Source organism: Mchenga conophoros, linkage group LG20, assembly GCF_057382185.1.
Source record: "Mchenga conophoros isolate Kocher_MC1m ecotype Shallow Benthic linkage group LG20, M_conophoros_male_GT1.1, whole genome shotgun sequence".
NCBI lineage: Eukaryota > Metazoa > Chordata > Actinopteri > Cichliformes > Cichlidae > Mchenga > Mchenga conophoros.
This window is the reverse complement of record NC_140545.1, coordinates 19737722-19756011: the sequence shown is the minus strand read 5'-3', so window position 1 is coordinate 19756011 and position 18290 is coordinate 19737722. Positions and strand designations below refer to the sequence as shown.

The following is an 18290-nucleotide window of genomic DNA, read 5'->3' as shown; positions in this document are numbered from 1 at the left end:
TTGTTTCATGATGAAGCAATAAAAATCAGCATTATCAGGGTTTAATGATTATTACATTTTAAAAATCTGGTTTTTAGAATAGTTAGTCACTGTGATCTCTGATGGGTAAACTTGTATGACCACTGTCTGAACAGCGTATTTAAATCCTGTTTTGGAGGACAGGCAGTGTTTTTTTGTTTTTACTACATTGAAGTGAAAGGACAAGGCATATCCATAGAACAAAAGGGCTTTATTCCACAATATAAACTTGTAACATCTTCAGCTACTCCAGGTCCTTCCTGCTGTTTCCCGTGATGGGTTACAAGGCGAGGATCTGCCCAGCCAGCAGCCTCTTTTTCCTTTGGCGTGCCGCAGTGTTTCTCCGTAACCCAGACACGTAACCCAGTAGCTTTCTGTACATCACACCATCATCGCTAAAACACAACTCAGCCGAGATCAAAGCCATTTAAGTCGATTCAGACAAAAATTATTGCTCAGATAAATAAAACTATTCTACAAAACAAAAAATGGGAATAATTATATTAAGATGCATGTACTAAACACTGGATTTCAAAGAAAAAAAAAGTCATTTTTTGGGGGGTGAAAACCTCGACTTCTGTCCCCTTAGCTCTGGTTTAACATGCAAGAAAGTTTTAAAGAAGATAATATTAACCCTTGATTAATTCTCTTTACCGGGGGGGAGGGGGGTTCATGGTGTAAGACTCCTTTGCGTCGATGTAACGGGATGCCATGCAGCAGACTTCACATCCTGTGTTTTTCTTTTTTTCATTTAGACAACCACAAACAATTCATAAGAAGGAGGAAATATATATAATATATATATGTAAAAATACAAAAAAATAACTAAACATTATAGTTCTGGACAACATGTCAAAGAGGAGATAGCACCGTTGTTACAAAAGGGTTAGACAGACGGGACGAGGGGGTGAAGAGGGGTACGGGGTCAGTGACCCTCCAGACTGAAGACACGCCTCCCTTCAGAATGACATCTTTACTTTCTTACGCGCCCGTCGTTCAGTGTACACGTGACGCAAATGTAGTCCTCCTTCTCGGCCATTTCTGCCGTAACGCCGACGCACACTTGGTGAAACCACTGATTGCAGCTGCCGTCACACTGGACCCAATTCACCTGCAGAAACACACAAGTCAGTCAACATCACAGCTAAACAACAGGTCTACACTTCCAAAAGCTATATGCTCCACAATGTTCACCAACACCACCTGTGTTTTCATGGAGAGCAGCAAAACAATTTACAAGCTCGACCAAACAAGGTACCACCTATGCCATCAATGGAAAAAATCTAATAAAGATTTAGAGTTAGTCTGCAGTCGGATATTCATTGAAAAATTCAGTTAATCCGGAGGAAAGTTTTAGTTTGCGTTTATCCTGAAAAAATTCCCCTCCGTCCTGTTTATGATAGACCTGTCACACATATTCAATCAAGGGATCAACAGGAGAATCTAACATATATTTAAAGTTAAATGTGTCCTCCAAGAGATGATGGCTATGTTCTACTTCATGATGTTGTTGTTATTTAGTTTGTTTGTCTTACAAAATTGGAAATCCTTCAAACTCAAAGTCACGGGAACAGCATAGCTGGAGGGGGAGGATAGTTTCCACCATCATTACACCACCTCCCTGTGTTTTTTAAAACTCATCCACCTGGAAACTGGAGTTTGAGGTTTGGCCAGTTTGACTGACAGATGTCCCGACACAGCTTTAGCTGATCAACCCTCCTCGGGCTCGACTCTGCTAATTTGAATGCCTGACTTGAATATCTCCGCTGTGGGGGGTGCCTTTTTTTGTTGATCTGACTAATATTAATTCCTGCTGTGAGGTACAGACCCCCTCAGAAGTCTGTGACGTTGTTAAGGGGTCACTTTTGGCTCCAAAAATCTCACCCATAACCCGCCAACACATTTATGTGAAGGCTTTATGTTAATAAAATGAAATATTAAAATGTCATTCACCAGAAACCTACAGCACAGAGTTTTTGCACAGGTTTGTCTGGGAGCGCTGGTGTTTGCTGTTCACGATCAATTCTTTAGATAAAAATAAAGATTACAGCTCGTCTTGTTTTTGAAGCAGCAGTTTCCTGACCGGAGATGAGGTCCTCATATGGAAGACAGTAAAGTAACCTTAGCCTGTCCTCTGCAGACTAAATCCATTTATGTGGCTCCTGTCAGAGGTCTTTCTCACCTCATCTCCCTCTGGCAGCTGACACCTCTCTGCTGGACACACAGCCATTTCCTCATCAGAGTCGTCAGACTGGGAGAAGTTGGAGCGCGGGGAGGACGAGGTCGAGGTTTGCCTGCGCTGTGGATTCTTTTTATTCATCTTTTGTCTCTTGTGAGAGTGCTTTTTGTCCTTCGCTCTGCGCTCTCCATCTGAGCTGTCTCTCTCCAGATGCCGCTTCACCTTCTTTTCTGAGCTGCTTGCACCTTTGGCACCATCCTGAAAATAAAATCAGCACGATGAAACTGGCGCTGCAGTGTTCAGGATGTGAAATGGTTCCTTTATTGGTTTGGCTTGTACCTGGTTCAGTGGCAGATTTGTTCCCTGAGAGTTAAACTGCATGTGTTTCTCACAGTCTGTGGCCTCCTCCTGTGGTGGTGACATGCATGGGTTTGTTTGCTGGCTGCTGGCTCTGTCCAATAAGACAAGGTAGAGGCTCTGCACCTCTGGCAAAGACACCTGCAGAAGGAGCCCCTCCACCATCAGCTCTTCCAGGTCCCGACTCAAACCTGCAACATAAACACGCAAAATCTAAAATGTGACAATCTGAAACGACAGAAAAACTGCGAGTCATGTCTTCATGAAGTGGCTCAGGACACTGACCGTGCAGCGGTATGCATCTCTGCTCGGTGTAGAAGACGGTCTGAGCATGGCTTGTCCTATTCCACTCTGGAGTCAAACAAGGAGCCTGTATCAAAACCATCAAACTCCGATGTTAACACACGCAGGTAGGTGATAATAAAAACAACTCTTTAAAGCTTTAAAGAGGGCTGGAACTGAGCTCTACATATGAATCAGATTTGTGTCATTTCTGTAGCTTCTAAGACACCTATCATCTTTTTATTACATCTCACAGCACCCTTTAATGGTGCATTTCTCCTCCTTCATTATTTTATTTTATTTTTTTACACCTGCCAGATGATTTATACTATATCTCCTTCTGTTAGCTCCTTCTGTTTTGTACGAAATGCTTGGAAAAGCTGTAAAAACCTGATCCTGAACCAAAATCTTAAAATGGTTTTGTAAGGGAACTGGTTTATTGTGTCATGTGGAGAAAATCTAACTCTCTGTTGCAGACGTACATTTTCATTTAGCAGAGTTGGGGAGAGAATTGTTCCCCATCATTACCAATTAACATTTGCAAAAAATTAACTGCTTAAAAAGTGGCACAAAGAGATGAGGAGTGACCTGAGTGTTGCTCTGAGGGTTGTCACTGCCTGAAACCCAGCGGGTGAGAGTGGGAGGAGTTCCTGGCCTCTCTTCGAGTTCTGGTAGGTTACATGCCTGTGAAACCTCCTGCGCTCGCTGCTGCCAGTTTACTGTCCTCTCCATCAGATAGTGCAGTGCATCACCCTCCGGAAGGCGCACCCCGATGTGCCGCAGTGATGCCAGCAGAGAGAGGACTTTGCTGAAGGGGGGCTTTTCTGACCGCTGGCACTGCGGACAAAGCCATGGCTGTGTTTTGCAGGGATCTGACGGGTCTCTGACGCACACGCTGTGGAAGGCATCCCTGCAGAGTTCGCACTGTAGCATCGCACCCATGGGCGCCCTCTGACAGAAACACACCCTCAGGTCCATGCAGTCTGCCGTGGGAAGGAGCTTTGACTCATTTGCTGCCCTGAGATTAGAGAAAGCCTCCATCTCCCTCACCCACAGCTCCTCAAGAGTTGCCATCTGTTGAATAAAACATACTCAGTATTTTTCCTGATGAATTTCAGCAGTCAGATCTCTACCGCAGTGATTAAGCAAATAATTACTGTGTTATCATAATATTACAGCGAATGTTTGAATAAAAGTTAGTTTTTTTCTTAAATTGACTGTTATCACCCTGTTCAGCATTGTGCCCCTTATCAAGTTTGACTGCTCAACACACATCCCAAGCACCCTTCTATATGCAGTTAAGCTTTTCCTGCAACAACCTGAAAAGACAAGACTTTCCTTCCGCTCAAAACTACTTCTCGTCATCAGGATCTGACCACCAAAACGTCAAAATCAGGTAACTCAGCAAACTTTATTCTTTTGAAGCACACGTGTCTCAGGGAATAGCTCTTTGAATACTTACTGCAGAGGTAGAATCCGTGGTCTCTGAAAGCGCTTTTTCCACATCGCTGAGCGTATTGAACCTCGAAGTTTTCTTTTTGTTACTTTTAGGTGATTCCTTTCCTTTCTTTGCCTTCCTCTTTGGAGAACCGACGTTTCCAACTTCACATCGGGGACAAAGAACCTGCAGAGAACAAAAGCCTTGTGAGTCTCCTGGACTAACAGGACCTAAAACTAACAACCTCTGCCTTTGACACAGGGATTTTATCTGCACCGAGCCTTAAAATAAAGGAAATTGTGCTCCTGTTTACACTTAACCCTGCATGTTATTATTGTGCCAGACACTACAACGAAGCCTGAATTTGATGGAAATAAATGATTTTCACGTAGAAGTTTGGCAATAGTTTTGGTGACTAACTGTTTTGTCTAATACAGTTTATTGGGTAAGATCCCATAAAAAACATCTTCAAATGTTTTCTTTGTTTCCAGAGAATCCAATACAGTATACATATACAGTATTCAAATTCATTAAACACAAGCTCAACTCTCTCCACACAAAGAGAAGTAGAAACAGGAAGGATCGGACAAGTCAAACATTTTCTGCCTGCCAGGTTTTAACCTCAGCAGATAATATTTCAAAATGTCCTAAAAATCCTTTTAAATCTAATTTAATTTTACCTCCAGCAAGGTGAGGCTTGAGTCTTTCTGAAGGAAAGTTGCTGCTGCTGATTCTTTCCATTCCTGCACTTGTGCCATGAGAGACTCCAGCCTGTCTAAAGGCTCCAGGTGGACTTGAATGGCTTGTCCTCGTAGCACCATGTCAGAGAGGGTGTCCACCATCGGGATGCAGCCGCTGACCTGAATCAAGAAGATTATTTTAGTGTAACACGCTTTTTTTGCCCCACTGATACCCTGAACCAGCTGACCAGTTATGTTGGCCTCGTTTACATTTTACTGGTCCTTAAAAAAACAACTAATAATTTTCATTAAGTTATATACTACTGAATAGCTTAATAGTTATAATAACACAAAGAATTAATTATTCTAAAAAAATATTCTGAAGAATAATTAAAAACTAAAGCCTTCAAATAAAGGAAGTTGTGCTCCTGTTTACACTCAACCCTGCATGTTATTATTGTGCCAGACACTGAAAGGCACGGCAAAACATACAATACGTAAGCCAGCACTTTTTTTCAGTATGCTATATAGTTGCTGTATAAAATAAATCAGCAGAGGATGGGATCAGGCAAAAAGATACAATACATGAGTCGTTTTGGACTTTTCCACTCAGAGATTTCGATTGTAGTTACAGTAATTGTTGACTTTCTTTTCCCCCTGTTTTCGCTGCACCGCCTCTTTCCTCTCACTGCGTGTGTGGGTCAGAGTGGAGAGGCTCCAGCCTCAAAATAACTACGACAGCGTCACCTTCACTGCTGCTGTGAAACACGGAGGCTGAATCTAAAAATAGTTTTTACTCACACACCCCTTCACACTTTTTACACCCCAGACGCCTCTATTTTTGGTCACAAATGTGAGTGACACAGTTTCACTGCCTTCCTGCTGTCTTTTATACGCCTCTAAGAACAGCCTCTTTGTTGCAGTAACCTCACGCACTTCCTTTAAACTGGCAATAAGTTACTAACAAGTTTTCATGACAGGAGAACTCTCAATCGTTATAAACACCATCACAATTGTTTTTAAGTCACACCCTATCAAAATAACATATAATAATATCATATTTCCTAATAGTCCAACCATTCTTAAAATTTCTGCTAACCTGAAGCTCCTCAGCTTCTTGCAGCCACTCTTGGGCTTTTCTGATGGTGTCTTTCAGGAGAAGGCAGTTTGGGAGGTAGGCAGGGATGCTAGATGCCTTCTCAGCAGCAGCACTAAGGGTCTCTATGGAGTGTGGTGGTCTGGTGGGTAGAAAAACACAAATGACGCACCATAGGTTGTAAACATTGGCACAATATTTGCATCAGGTCCATGTTATCTATATTATCCATACCAAGAAATGCCATGACACTTCGTTCACAAGCTTTCTAAATATTTATTTTACCACAAACACTTTCAAAAATGTTCTGTACATACAGGTTTTATTGCATAAAATTGCATAAAACATAAAGCTTATGTTATTTTGAAAACCAAACTTATTTACATTAAATAATATTTTAATTGTCAAACATCTGAAATCTTTTTCAAACACTATCTCAAATTCTGTGAAAACCCCAAATTCAAAGCTGCAGTGGACTAAGCATGATGAGGAAACACAAAACTTTTTTTAAAAATACTGATATTTAAGTCCTGATTGGAGATTAGTTTGCCTGATAATGGTGAGAGTAAATGCGCATTCCTGACAGCCATGCCATTAAAAGCTTCTGAAAAGCACTAATGACAGTTAATACTGGACAGCACTGAGTACCAATGGAATGAGGGCAGAACTAAACATGATGCTCACTTTTTGTTGGTCTTGTTGAATATTCTAGCAGCAGCATTTTGCACTAGCTGTAATTAAAATGAAGCAAAATCAGGAGCACTGACGTAATATTACATTATTCAGTTACAATCAGTGCAAATACCTGGACACAGAGTTAAAGCTAAGAAGCAGAATAACATCTTAGAAATCATCTGGTTTTCTTTTGGATTAAACTCAGAGCATGACAAGCTACCATAATATGTCCTTGTTGCTGTTTTGGAAGCTCCTATCCTGTGGCTATGATGCAAACTTTATCATGGACTAATCGGTGCTGCCCTCACCTGGCTTTAAGAAGACTGCTCGCCTTGTCCTCCCAGTGCTCAGACATAGTGAGCTGCTCCTGAAGTCGTGCCATGGCTTTCTCCACTGACGGATGAGGTGCTAATCCGACTCCCTGGTCGATGAGCCTCCTCATGGTCTCCAGAGTCAGGGTAGCAGGCTGAGCGCTGGCCTGTTGCACCCCCTCCAGCCATCGTGCTTGCTCCAGCCTCACTCTCAGGCGCGGCAGCTCAGGCAGGTCCACGTCGAAGTCGAAGCTGACGTCCAAAAGGCTCTGGATCTCAGCAACACTGGGAAGTTCATCTGCCAGGACCTTCTCGCTGTGCTGCTGGAAGTCTTCAATGCGATTTAAGAGTTCCTGAAGATGGAAAATACAAGAAGTTGAAAAATGTCTTCAAATCAGATCAAGTAGTGCATTTTTATTTATTTAACAGGGAAAGTGCATGTTAGTGGACATTGACGTAAAAAATAAGACGTAAACGTGTAAGATTGTAAGAAAACCACTAATTTACATCTGTAGTCCTCAAGCAGGTCACATCAAACTATGCAATACAGAAAAGACATGTAACGCAAAACACATAAAAACACACAAATAAAAACAATACATCACATAAAGTTCAGAAAAAACTGATCACAGATCTAACGTGTTACGCAGAGGTCTACTTTATTGTCATTAATAAGCTATTCCAACATTTACCTCCCTTCACTGACACCACACTTTGTGGTTCACCTGTGAGGCATAAAACTGTCTCATTTAGCAGTGGCCTTAGTGCCAATCACACTGCCATATTTTTAAATACAAGCAACGCAGGACAGAAACTGCACAAATAACAAAAGCTGCACAATGTGACTTAAAATTAAAGAAATGAAATTTTACTTTGGTAAAAGCAAATTTCTTCTCCTCAGTTTACCTTCAACAGGGGCGCCTGAGGGAGACTGCAGGAGAGGTTATACAGCTGCCGCACAAATGAACTCAGCTCCTCCACAGTCAGCTGGCTCCGTGACTTCCCACTTCCACACCGATACCTGTGTCCATGAGTGAAGAAATCACCCTCATTAAGGCGCCATTACTATTCAACAAGAAGAATGTGTGAGAAGTAATGCATAAGCCTGGGTGACATCGCATATTAATGTTACCTGGTCTGCTTCTTGCCATTCAACAGCTGCTGTGCCACAGACGCGCACTTCTCAGCATCTTGTGTGACCAAACGAAGCCGACGCAGCAGGTCGTTGTCAGGGAACAGCTTGGAGTCTGACTCAGCAAGGAGGGTGCGAAAGACTGGCAGGCCTGAGGAGACAAGAGCAGCTTAATCATAGTCTAACACATTTGCAGCTTAAATAACCCAACATGTTGCTGAGCAACTGATGACTTACTGCAGCAACCTCTTTTTTATTGTTTTTGCTGAACATGGCACTGGCGCTGCAAAGAGTAATAAATACTTTTATCTTATAACTTACACCACTATTGACTTAACTGAGTCTTAGGTTAATTGCTTCCAGGAGCTCTTTGAGGAATTACTTTGCTGACAGTGACAATGGAGCGGAGTCATTGGTAGAAGGATTTTAGGATTTCATTTCTTTATTGACTTTATATAGAATCACTTAGTCCAACAGCTCATTATGATTATTGAGTGTGATTCTAATATCTTCTAATCTAATATCAAAAACAGGAACAAAACTCGGGGTACTTCTTTTTGTGTGTTATGTTATACTGGCCCGGGTCTGGACTGCGATGAGGCACTCACGATATAACAGTGATATGTGCTTTGTGTAGCATGAATGACTGGTTAAAAGGTTGGGGCAAGATAGAACAGGAACTCAGCAAAGAGGAAGAAAGGTGAACAAAAGCACCATAAAAGGCAAAAACAAAGGTGGCAGTGAAGCATTTTCATTGTTTTTAGCATATTGACTCACTTCATCATATACAAGTTCTTTGCCTGTTGTGACTTTTGTGTTCTCTGTCCCAAGGGTTTAACTAAAGGACTTATAGCAGCGCAAACAAGCTGCCCCAGAATGAAAGTAAATACCTCTAACACCTGATCCTAGGTCTGCAAACCACTGTATGCACAGGGGACGCCACTAAAGCTCACCTGGTTGAGCTGTAACACATGTCTTGTGTCTTTACTGTGTTGGGTTGTTTTCAGTGTGTCAGCCCCCCCTCACTGTCTTCCCACTACTGTGTACTCTATACTGGACCATCCAATAAAGGCCAAAAACATTCTGAATGCACAGACACTCACACAGGAAATGCTGACCTTGACTCTGAGCTCGAAACACATTATTTCTAATCGCAGTGCAGCTGCAGAGCAACTTAATATTAGAGCAATATATGCAGTGATGACTCCCCACTTGGCCAATAGAAAGGGGGCTGTCAATGTCCAACATCATTCATTCAAGATGTCTCGCCCAGTGTGTGTTTTAACAGTGTGTGCAAACACAGCTTTGTTAGTCAAAATGCAAACGCAGTGGCACACGTTTGTTTTGAGCTTTCTGAAACCAGAAGTGAGCATATTTGGATGAGCAACTGTACGACTGCAATGCACAAACTCAGATATCTTCCAATTGGTACTAAGTAACAGACTAATAAAGTAGTTGGACAAATTTCTATTTACCTGATTAAAATGCTTCAAAAGACACAAACGGCAGTTTTGTTCAGTGACTCCATTTAGCACAGGTGGACTCTAGCAGACTTCAGTTGGCTACAGCTGCCTGGTACACCTACTCAAAACTTCATCTACCAACAGTTTTTAATCACTGGAGAATCCCAAACAGACAATCCCAAACAATTTCCAAACAATTATTTTTTTAAAAAGCTGTAAACATTTATTTTAATTTTTAAGTCTTTTCATTGGTCCTTTTAATGTGGGAGTTTTGGGGGATTGGGGGCAGTTTTGGCTCTTATGCACTGGCTTCTTTTTTCAGCCCTGCAGGTTACCACTTTGATTTGCTACATGTTTCTCCTATTAAAGCGTCTTAATTAAGATAACGAGAAAAAGCCGTAGAGCTCTCATTTGCAAGTTTTGTAAACTATTTTTGCTCTGCTGTCTATAGCTCCCAAGAACAGTGTGACAGCCTCTTCAGTAAACGAAATTTAATTAAACTAGTGGCACTTTTAAAAATAAACGTCAAACAGTTAACACCATGCTGAGGAGTCTAAACAGGAGGTCGATTACACTTCCTACAGAGTGACACTTTTCCCAGTTTGAGCCTAAAATACATGAAGAGGAGGGATGCTGAGGCAGGCAGATGAAGAGGGGATCCTGCTGCTGTGCCATAATAAACAAGAACACCAAACTCACAGTACGCAGACTGCAGCTGGTGGTGGACGCGTCACACATGACAAACTGTGCAGTTTGTCAAGTGTACAACAGCTGTATTAATTTGATGAGTAGGAAATTTTACGATCTGAAACTGAGGTAGTTAATAAGGTTTGGATACATGTTTGAGTAAAATGAATGGATTTCTCACATCTACTCAGGAAAGCTGACAATCTTCTACTAACAAGGTTTTCATCAGTGCTCTACTTTCTGAGATAAAAGACGAGCAAAATTATATTACTGACTATTTACAGATTGGCAGGCAAAGCAATCCTTTTTAATACGAGTCTTAAACATACATCCATCAACTTTTTTACAATCTTTGCTGGCTTGTTTTCAGCTCAGCACCTGCCCTGTTTTGGTGTAGATGTGTATTTTTCTACTTTTGCAAAACATAGTAGCTACAGAATAAATGAAACCGTCTGCATTTACATGGGCTGTCCATAAACTTCACTTTAACTGTGCCATCGTCTCTTCCAGCAGGTATGAAATCTCCTTGCCAAATGATGACTTGTTTGCTAAACTGAACATAGTGCTTTTGTTTTGGGCTGTAATGATCCATAGCTGTGGCCAGATAACTGAAACGGTTGATGCTAGAATAACCACATTAAATGTGGAAATGGAAAAAGAAAAAGGAGGAGGATGGTAGAGGTGGCTAAAAAGATGATAGAAAGCGAGATTCAGATGCTATTATTACTGCTTACTCAGTCGAGTATAAGCTAATGTTTTAAAATGGAAAGTAGTGCAGTCTTTATTACAGCACCATGGAAGGAGGTTGTCTACTGCAACTTCAAAACATTGGTTTTAAATTTGAATATAGTTTCATTTTCTGAAATTAGGTGCAAGGAAACACTGGTTATTTTACTTAAACACGTGAAACCATCTGTTTGGTCCTTTGCTGCTTACCTTTCTTTTTTTCGAGTTTGGCCTCTAGAGTCTCTGTTACACGGGAGGCCCATTCATCATACAGCTCAGATCGCTGCTTCACAGAATTCATCATCAAAACCAGGTCGTCCAGTGTGTATCTGTAACTGTAGCAGCAAAGCAAAATGATTGATTTTTTTAATAAGATGCACAAATCAGAAGAACCACAGTTTTCTGTAGTTTAATACTAAAAAATAATCAGTGGGACTTACTTCACTGTGTAGTTGGTGACGGGGCAGGAGCAGAGGTTGTTGATGTGGTACAGACAGACCAATACTCCGGGGGTACAGGGACAGGTGATGGCAGACAGGTAGCAGGTAGTCTTGCACTTGAAACATTGCCGCTCGTCATCCTGGAGGTGATCGTACTTTGCCTCCTGGTGGTGCATCGCTCCCTGAAGGTGTGAGATACCAACAAATGCATTAGGTGATGCAGTGTGTGTTTAAACACAACACCTCTTTGCACTTTTTTTAAACATGTATGCTACTTTCACAGCTGGCCAATAAAGCTTAGTGGCACATTTTTACACATTTCTGCGAGGCCAAAACAAAAAAGCAATTTTAAACTAGTGATATGAAAAATAAACCTGTATTTATTTATTAAAAAATAGTCTACACACTATGCAACTCTGTCATTATGTCTACACGAGTTGTTGAAAGATGCTGTACCATTTTCTTCACTTTCTCTCTCAGCTCCTCCTCTTCTCGGATCATGGCGACCATGTCCTTGTGCACGGCTGAGGCCAGAACCACGCTGAGTGTATCTGCTTTTGTGGCCATGTTGCACACCATCTCATCATGCGAAAACACGTTGTACCGATGCAGCATGCGGTAGTGGTCAACACACTGTCTGCCAAGAGGCATCTGGTAGAAGAGAAAGGAGCAAAAGAAAGTTATGTGTGTAATTGGTGATGGAGCAATAGCAGAAGAGAAATTAGTCAGCAGTAGTTTTGAGTAAGTGTGTAAAGAAGAACAAAAAAATGTCAGCCTAATGTAAATATTTTCAGCTTTTCTTACTCTCCTGTGATACTAAAATGAATTTATTTCAACTTGTGGCTACTTTACAAAAGAAAACTAATTTTAAAAAAGCAACATGATCTTTTTTGGGTGAACAGATATAATATAATTTACTTTTAATATAAACTGCCGCTCCACATTTCTCTCCAGTTCATAGTAACAGCCTTTGCATAACACTATGAAAATACTGGAGGTAATCTAAATACTGATGCATGACCCGATAAAGCAGCTTAAGCTTTATTTATAGTCCTGCACTGAATCCCAAAGAGCCTGTGGCATAGGCTGTTGTTGGTATTTGTGTCTGCTTTTCTCTGCCCTCAGCATGATTTTTTTTCCTACCTGCTTCATGGGAAAATTTCTCACAGAGACTTGAACTAAAGCTACTAAAAGTCTTCTCTGCACATTGCGCTGGTGTTCATGGACTCTACAGCCATCACTGGTGCTTCATTCTCTCTTGCGATTGTCTTTCTTTCTCCTGCATGCTATCATGCCACACAGCCTTCTAGATAGTTTACATATTCTCTAATTCTGTGAGAACTCACTTTACTGAGAGGAAATCCCACAATATGTGATCCTTCTGCACCTATTGCTAACAGGTGCCATTGAATACCATCATGAAGGATTCTACTGTGTTTGTTTGAATTTAGAAACACACCAGTGCTCCTAGTACCATTTTACAGTTTCACCATCGGTGTTTTAACCTGTTAAAGGGATGGGCAGCTTTCAGATTTCACACATTCAGTTAACATGACCTCTGTTTTTATAAGACTTAAAGCAGTTGTTATAACAGTGGTTAAAAATGTGTGTTGCTGTGATGCGTAAATACTTTTCTGGGAAGCTGCAGATCAGGTAAAGTGTAGATTTTATACAGAACTACAAATCAAGCTGTAAAGCAGTACTACTAAAATAAGCTGGCATTTTTTTTGTACTCAATCAATGAAAATCTTTCATACTAAAAATAAAAAAAATGACCTTGTTATTCATTCACATCTTCTACTTTCACATAAAATTATATTAGAAAAAGTGTTTTAAATACTTTTTCCAAACAAAAAAGAGATGCTGTTTAGAACAGCGAAAATAAAGGGATTAAATACCCAGTCCACTGTGCAGAAGTTGACCGCCTCAGCGAAGTTGAAGCCCTGATTGAAGCCACTGTGATAAGCTCTAGGAAATGTGATGACAAACTCACCAGCACACTGGTTTGTTCTGTAAATCTGAAGCAAAGTGGAGAGCAGAGAAAATCCTGTGAGAAATATTCAAGTTTTATCTGTATATCCACTTCATAACAGACACTGACTACATATACAGATGTAGACTACACAGGATGTGAAAAAGACTACGAACTGGGACTCCATAGTCCATCAGGGTGTTGGGGTTCATGATAGTGACCAGCTGGTGGAGCAGGTCAGGTTGAGACTCAAAAAGCTCTGGGGCCAGTTTCTTCATAACGTCCTCCAGCTGCTCGGCAGCAAAACCAGGAGCACCATACCAGGTTTTGGGTTCCCCCCTTGAAATGAATAAAATAGAAAAGACTTCACTCCTGCTGGCCAAAAGTGAGGTGCAAATAAAATGTATTTGATTTTAGGAGCTCAAGCAATAATAAACCTATACAAGAAACTTTTTTTGTATACCAGTGCAGGTAATTGATGGAGTAGCTCCAGTGATCCTCGATGTGCCAGCAGAAAGAGGAGAAGCACATGCCAACATAAAGCCACGGCAGCGTCATCCCACAGATGTCAGCTGTTACATGAGTCAGTACAGACGGGTTCATCATCGCCAGGTTGTTGAGGTTCCAGCCACATTTGAGGTATTTCTGCGTGGGGAACGGCATACCCAGGTCAATAGCAGGAATTACAGCGCAATGCTTGTACTTCTTAGTTTACAAAACATGATTCAACAGATGTATGCAAGGTTTTATATTGCTTATTTAGACATTTACCTCATCTGCTGGAGAAACCTTAAATTTTCCATTTGGAATAGGGAATCCACTCCCAAACTCCTTCGAGGCGATATCTGCTCCATACTCTACAGTAACGTCCTCATCAATGGCTCCAACCAAACGCCAAAACTCTTTCTCTACCAGCTCTGTGGGCACCATCTGTAACAAAGAAGTGAGAGGTAATTGAATTTAAAATACTCAGACTGACATAGAGCAGTATGTTTATGTTTGGACCATATCTACTTACATGAACTGGCATGTTGAAGTAATCAGATTTAAAGGCATCTGCCATTTGGCCAAATGCACGCAGGGAATAGTCTCTGTATGCCTGTTCAAACCCGAACGCCTCATGAGGCTTGTTGCATTCCTGTGGGCAAATTTAAAAAAGCCTTTCAAAGATATTGACACGGTTAGCTTTTGTGTGTGTGGTTTTTAATTTATACACAATTATTTATGGAATTATGATGCCAAAAACCTATTCTATAACTACATAATTAAAAACATATAGGTAAAAATCTGAGAATTCTGAAATTGAATCTGTGGGAGAATGAATGAACTTCCAGGAGGTAAAAAAACGATCTTGGAGAAAAAGTGAGCAAACCTTTTAAAGCATTTTTTTTTTAAAGCAGTTCTCTTTCAAACCTCACTCGGTATCTCACTATTGAAAGTGGCCTCTGGCATGACCAATCAAGCAAGCTCCACTATTACCATGTCTGTCCAAAAACGACTAATTACGTCAACAACACAGGGTCCCCGAAACCCTTAGATCAATAGTGTTGGAGCCTGAACATAGAAGCCTGTCTCCTAGAGTCTGCAGTCTAGAGAGCCAAATTGGCAGCTTCAAAGACTCAGAACTTTCAGCAACAGTAGAGGAAAGTGAAAGCTGCAGATGAGCAATGGGGCACAGGTGGAAGCATCCCCACTTGGTTTCAGATTTGATATTTCACTCAGTGGTAAAGGGATTCAAGGGTGGCACTCAGGTTGCAGACTGTTATAATGCCAACACCTGAGGAGATCGATCTCCAACCTTCAGCACATACACATCTTAAAAGCCATTTCCAACTTGATTGGGTGTTTTATTATTTTAATTTTCCTCTTGCTCTGACATTTTGACAAACTTCACACTACACTTACAACTGACACCTGGAGAGATGATGCGACCATGAACAGTCTAGGCCAGATTTAAACAGCCATTAACTTCAAAGGCAACAAAACATTGGAGTAACTGCAATTTAGAGGTACTGTCACCTGTACGTTATCACTGAAACTCACTTACTATGTACACTGCTGCAGCTGTTATATATCTAAAACTCAAACTAAACACCATTTTATATCAGTGAAGCAGCAGGTTATATGAGTCAGCCCCCAGCAGAGCATCCTGCCTGAGGTCTCCTCTGAGTATCAGATGCTTAATGGTGTAAGCAGTGTTTCAAAATTAGATAACAAAGAATTAAAAATATTTTTTATATTTCTTTGGCACCCCTCTGGTGGCCTGTGGTAAAAGCCAGCCCTGCCTCCTAAAGGTGTGACGTTCACACATGATTTCTTTTTCTGATTTCCACCCAGAAGACTGTTCAGTTCCACCATATTTTGGCTCTGATTTGGCATTAAAAATACATGGGTGTATTTAGAAGGTCCATACTAAAGTAAAGAGTGGCAAAGAGAAGTGAAATCAAATTATTCTGAGCTTTGCAGGTAGCAAAAGTCTGCCAGACATTAGAGCTGGCTCCCGGAAGGAGAACCTTTAAAACCGACCCTGGGAATACACTGGCTGCACCGGAGTCGTGTTCTTTTTGCGATTTGGCTATGGGAGCTGTTTGAGCCCACTCACTCCTTACATTGCTTAAACTAAGAGAAGTTATACAACTTTTTTGAGCTGTTAATTCTGCTATACAAGCCAGTAAAAGCCCAAAACAAAATACAGATGTAGAACTACGCATTTTAGTTCCCTTTTAATGTTAGCGTTAAGCTATACAGACTTTGAGTAACAGTTTAAGATAACCATACCTAAGAAACTTTCAATTGTAGTTACAGTATTAGTGTAGTTTTGTAACACATTTTCATTAGTGATGAGAGATTCTTGTATTTAGTGCAGTTACACTTGTTGCAGAACAAGTGACACTGATCTTACTTCTTATTTGTTGTACTGTAACCCAACCCAGTACTGTTTTTCTAAGCCAAACAAACAGATAGCAAAAGTGAAAGTAAACTACAGGATCACAGTCTTTACGTCACTGATAACATACCTGCTTATATGTTCTTTTAAAAACAAACACTATAAAACCTGGCAACAGCTTAAAAAACAAATACATTTACAATAAACAAAAGTAAACAATAATGTTTATAGATGGACTACACAGTATTTATGCACTACTTAGAAGCTTTATAAACATCCATTCCACCTTATAGATGTTATAGATGGTTTACAAAGAATTATTAAGTAATAATTAATATTATTTAGTATTTTTTCAATATTTGCTAACAGTGAAAAACTATTTAGCTCATTTTTCTATGTATTAACGATAGTAATTATAAAGTGTTACCAGACTGTGCTGTTTAATCTCACCTGAGCCAGACACTTGGGGCACCTCCAGTCTCCTCTGGGAACGTCGTGCAGAGGAGGGATCAAACAGAAGGTGTGGTAGCTGTCGTCACAGCCATCACACAGCAACAGGCGGTCTTCATCTCCCCCACTGCCACACACCAGACAAACAACCAGATCCACCTGGGCAATAACAACAGGAGCAGTTTGTAGTGAGACGAAAATAAACAGATAGAAATGAAAAACATTTTTTACATAGACTGAAATCTACCAGAACTCAGTATATTTATTACAAAAATGAAGAATTTTAACATGCATGTTAAAAATATACTTTGAAATGCTGTCAGTTTTAAAGGATCAGTTATGGTGCATGATATTTTAAACCTCATTTTTTCTCTTCTTACATTACTTCTGCCTTCTTTTCTTGTGCTATTGTATCTTTTAGTTTATGTAATTACATTCAGCATTAAAATGTCACATTTTTTTTGTTATGTGTTATTTGTGCTCTTCAAAAAATGATACATATTTAATGGACAAAGGAAGCAACTTAGTCAAATGACAAAAACTTAGGGTGGATTTCTCATCATGTTGCATTAAACTAAACACACACTCTTTTGGTGTCTACTTACTGGACTTGGAGGAACTGGAGGCATGACTTTCTTATACCGTGACTTGGGAACTTTGTCAGCTTCAAATATTAGTTCCTTGGTTTCAACTGGTTCCTGTTTCACCAGAATTGGAATCTCTTTCTCTGCAAGGCCACAAGAAACGTTACTATGACCAAGAAGAGGATTATCCTTTACAGGAAATGTTTAAAAATACATGGACTCCATATTTGGTATTTTTAAGTTACTATAGAAATATTATTTTCTTGGCTAAAGGAGGATTTGTAACTACTGAATATATGTTTAATTACCATTCATTTCTGCTTATCGCTACTTAACACTCTTCTTACAACATTCATACATGTTTATTAATGCTTAATGATTCCAAACAAAGTGTGTTGAAGTGTTTGCATTAATGTTGTGAATATCAACAGAATAACTGTTTTCGCTCTGGGGTGTGGGTCTAACCTGGTTCTGTCTTGACAACAAAAGACCCCATCCTCCGCCTCAGGTTTGGCTTGCTATCACCGGGCTCACCTGGTTCAGTCTTCACACAGACAGCCTACAGACAAAGTGAGAACTGAAACGTCAAACTACGAGATTCTTCAAATAACTGTTGAATAGTGAAGCTTGTACTGATGGTTTCAGGGCAGTTTTAGTCAGGCTTTGTGGCTCCCACCTCACACTTCATGCGCTTGGCTCTGCGAGCACTTGGACAAGCATCAGGTATCTGGACAGGTGTCCTCTGAGCCTGGTCCTGCAGCTTCTGCTCCTTGATGTCTGTGCCCTCCTCTGCACTGTCGACCGGCTGGACAGGCTTCTGAACACACTGAAAGAGCCAGCGAGGGAGAACTATATCACAAAGGCTATTAGAAAGAACCTATGCGACTAACTGGAAATACCTGTATAATCAGAT

At 40.6% G+C, this 18290-nt stretch overlaps 1 protein-coding gene across 2 annotated transcripts in view; it reads right to left on the bottom strand.

The window, feature by feature from the left end:
- Positions 1-210: 210 nt before the first annotated feature.
- The window catches only part of kdm5bb (lysine demethylase 5Bb), a 24507-nt gene continuing 6427 nt past the window's right edge, over positions 211-18290 (bottom strand). For both annotated transcript variants that reach the window (XM_085259012.1, XM_085259013.1), the window contains 23 exons: positions 18054-18203; positions 17843-17936; positions 17399-17520; positions 16794-16952; positions 14475-14594; positions 14228-14386; positions 13920-14101; positions 13633-13795; positions 13383-13502; positions 11941-12135; positions 11485-11666; positions 11255-11379; positions 8169-8319; positions 7943-8057; positions 7034-7389; positions 6054-6192; positions 4955-5134; positions 4299-4460; positions 3425-3910; positions 2840-2924; positions 2537-2745; positions 2201-2455; positions 211-1129 (listed from right to left, as the gene is read on the bottom strand). In XM_085259012.1, the coding sequence (XP_085115138.1) occupies positions 992-1129; positions 2201-2455; positions 2537-2745; positions 2840-2924; positions 3425-3910; positions 4299-4460; positions 4955-5134; positions 6054-6192; positions 7034-7389; positions 7943-8057; positions 8169-8319; positions 11255-11379; positions 11485-11666; positions 11941-12135; positions 13383-13502; positions 13633-13795; positions 13920-14101; positions 14228-14386; positions 14475-14594; positions 16794-16952; positions 17399-17520; positions 17843-17936; positions 18054-18203 (4047 nt within the window). In that variant the 3' untranslated portion in view covers positions 211-991. The remainder of the gene's footprint in view (positions 1130-2200; positions 2456-2536; positions 2746-2839; positions 2925-3424; positions 3911-4298; positions 4461-4954; positions 5135-6053; positions 6193-7033; positions 7390-7942; positions 8058-8168; positions 8320-11254; positions 11380-11484; positions 11667-11940; positions 12136-13382; positions 13503-13632; positions 13796-13919; positions 14102-14227; positions 14387-14474; positions 14595-16793; positions 16953-17398; positions 17521-17842; positions 17937-18053; positions 18204-18290) is intronic.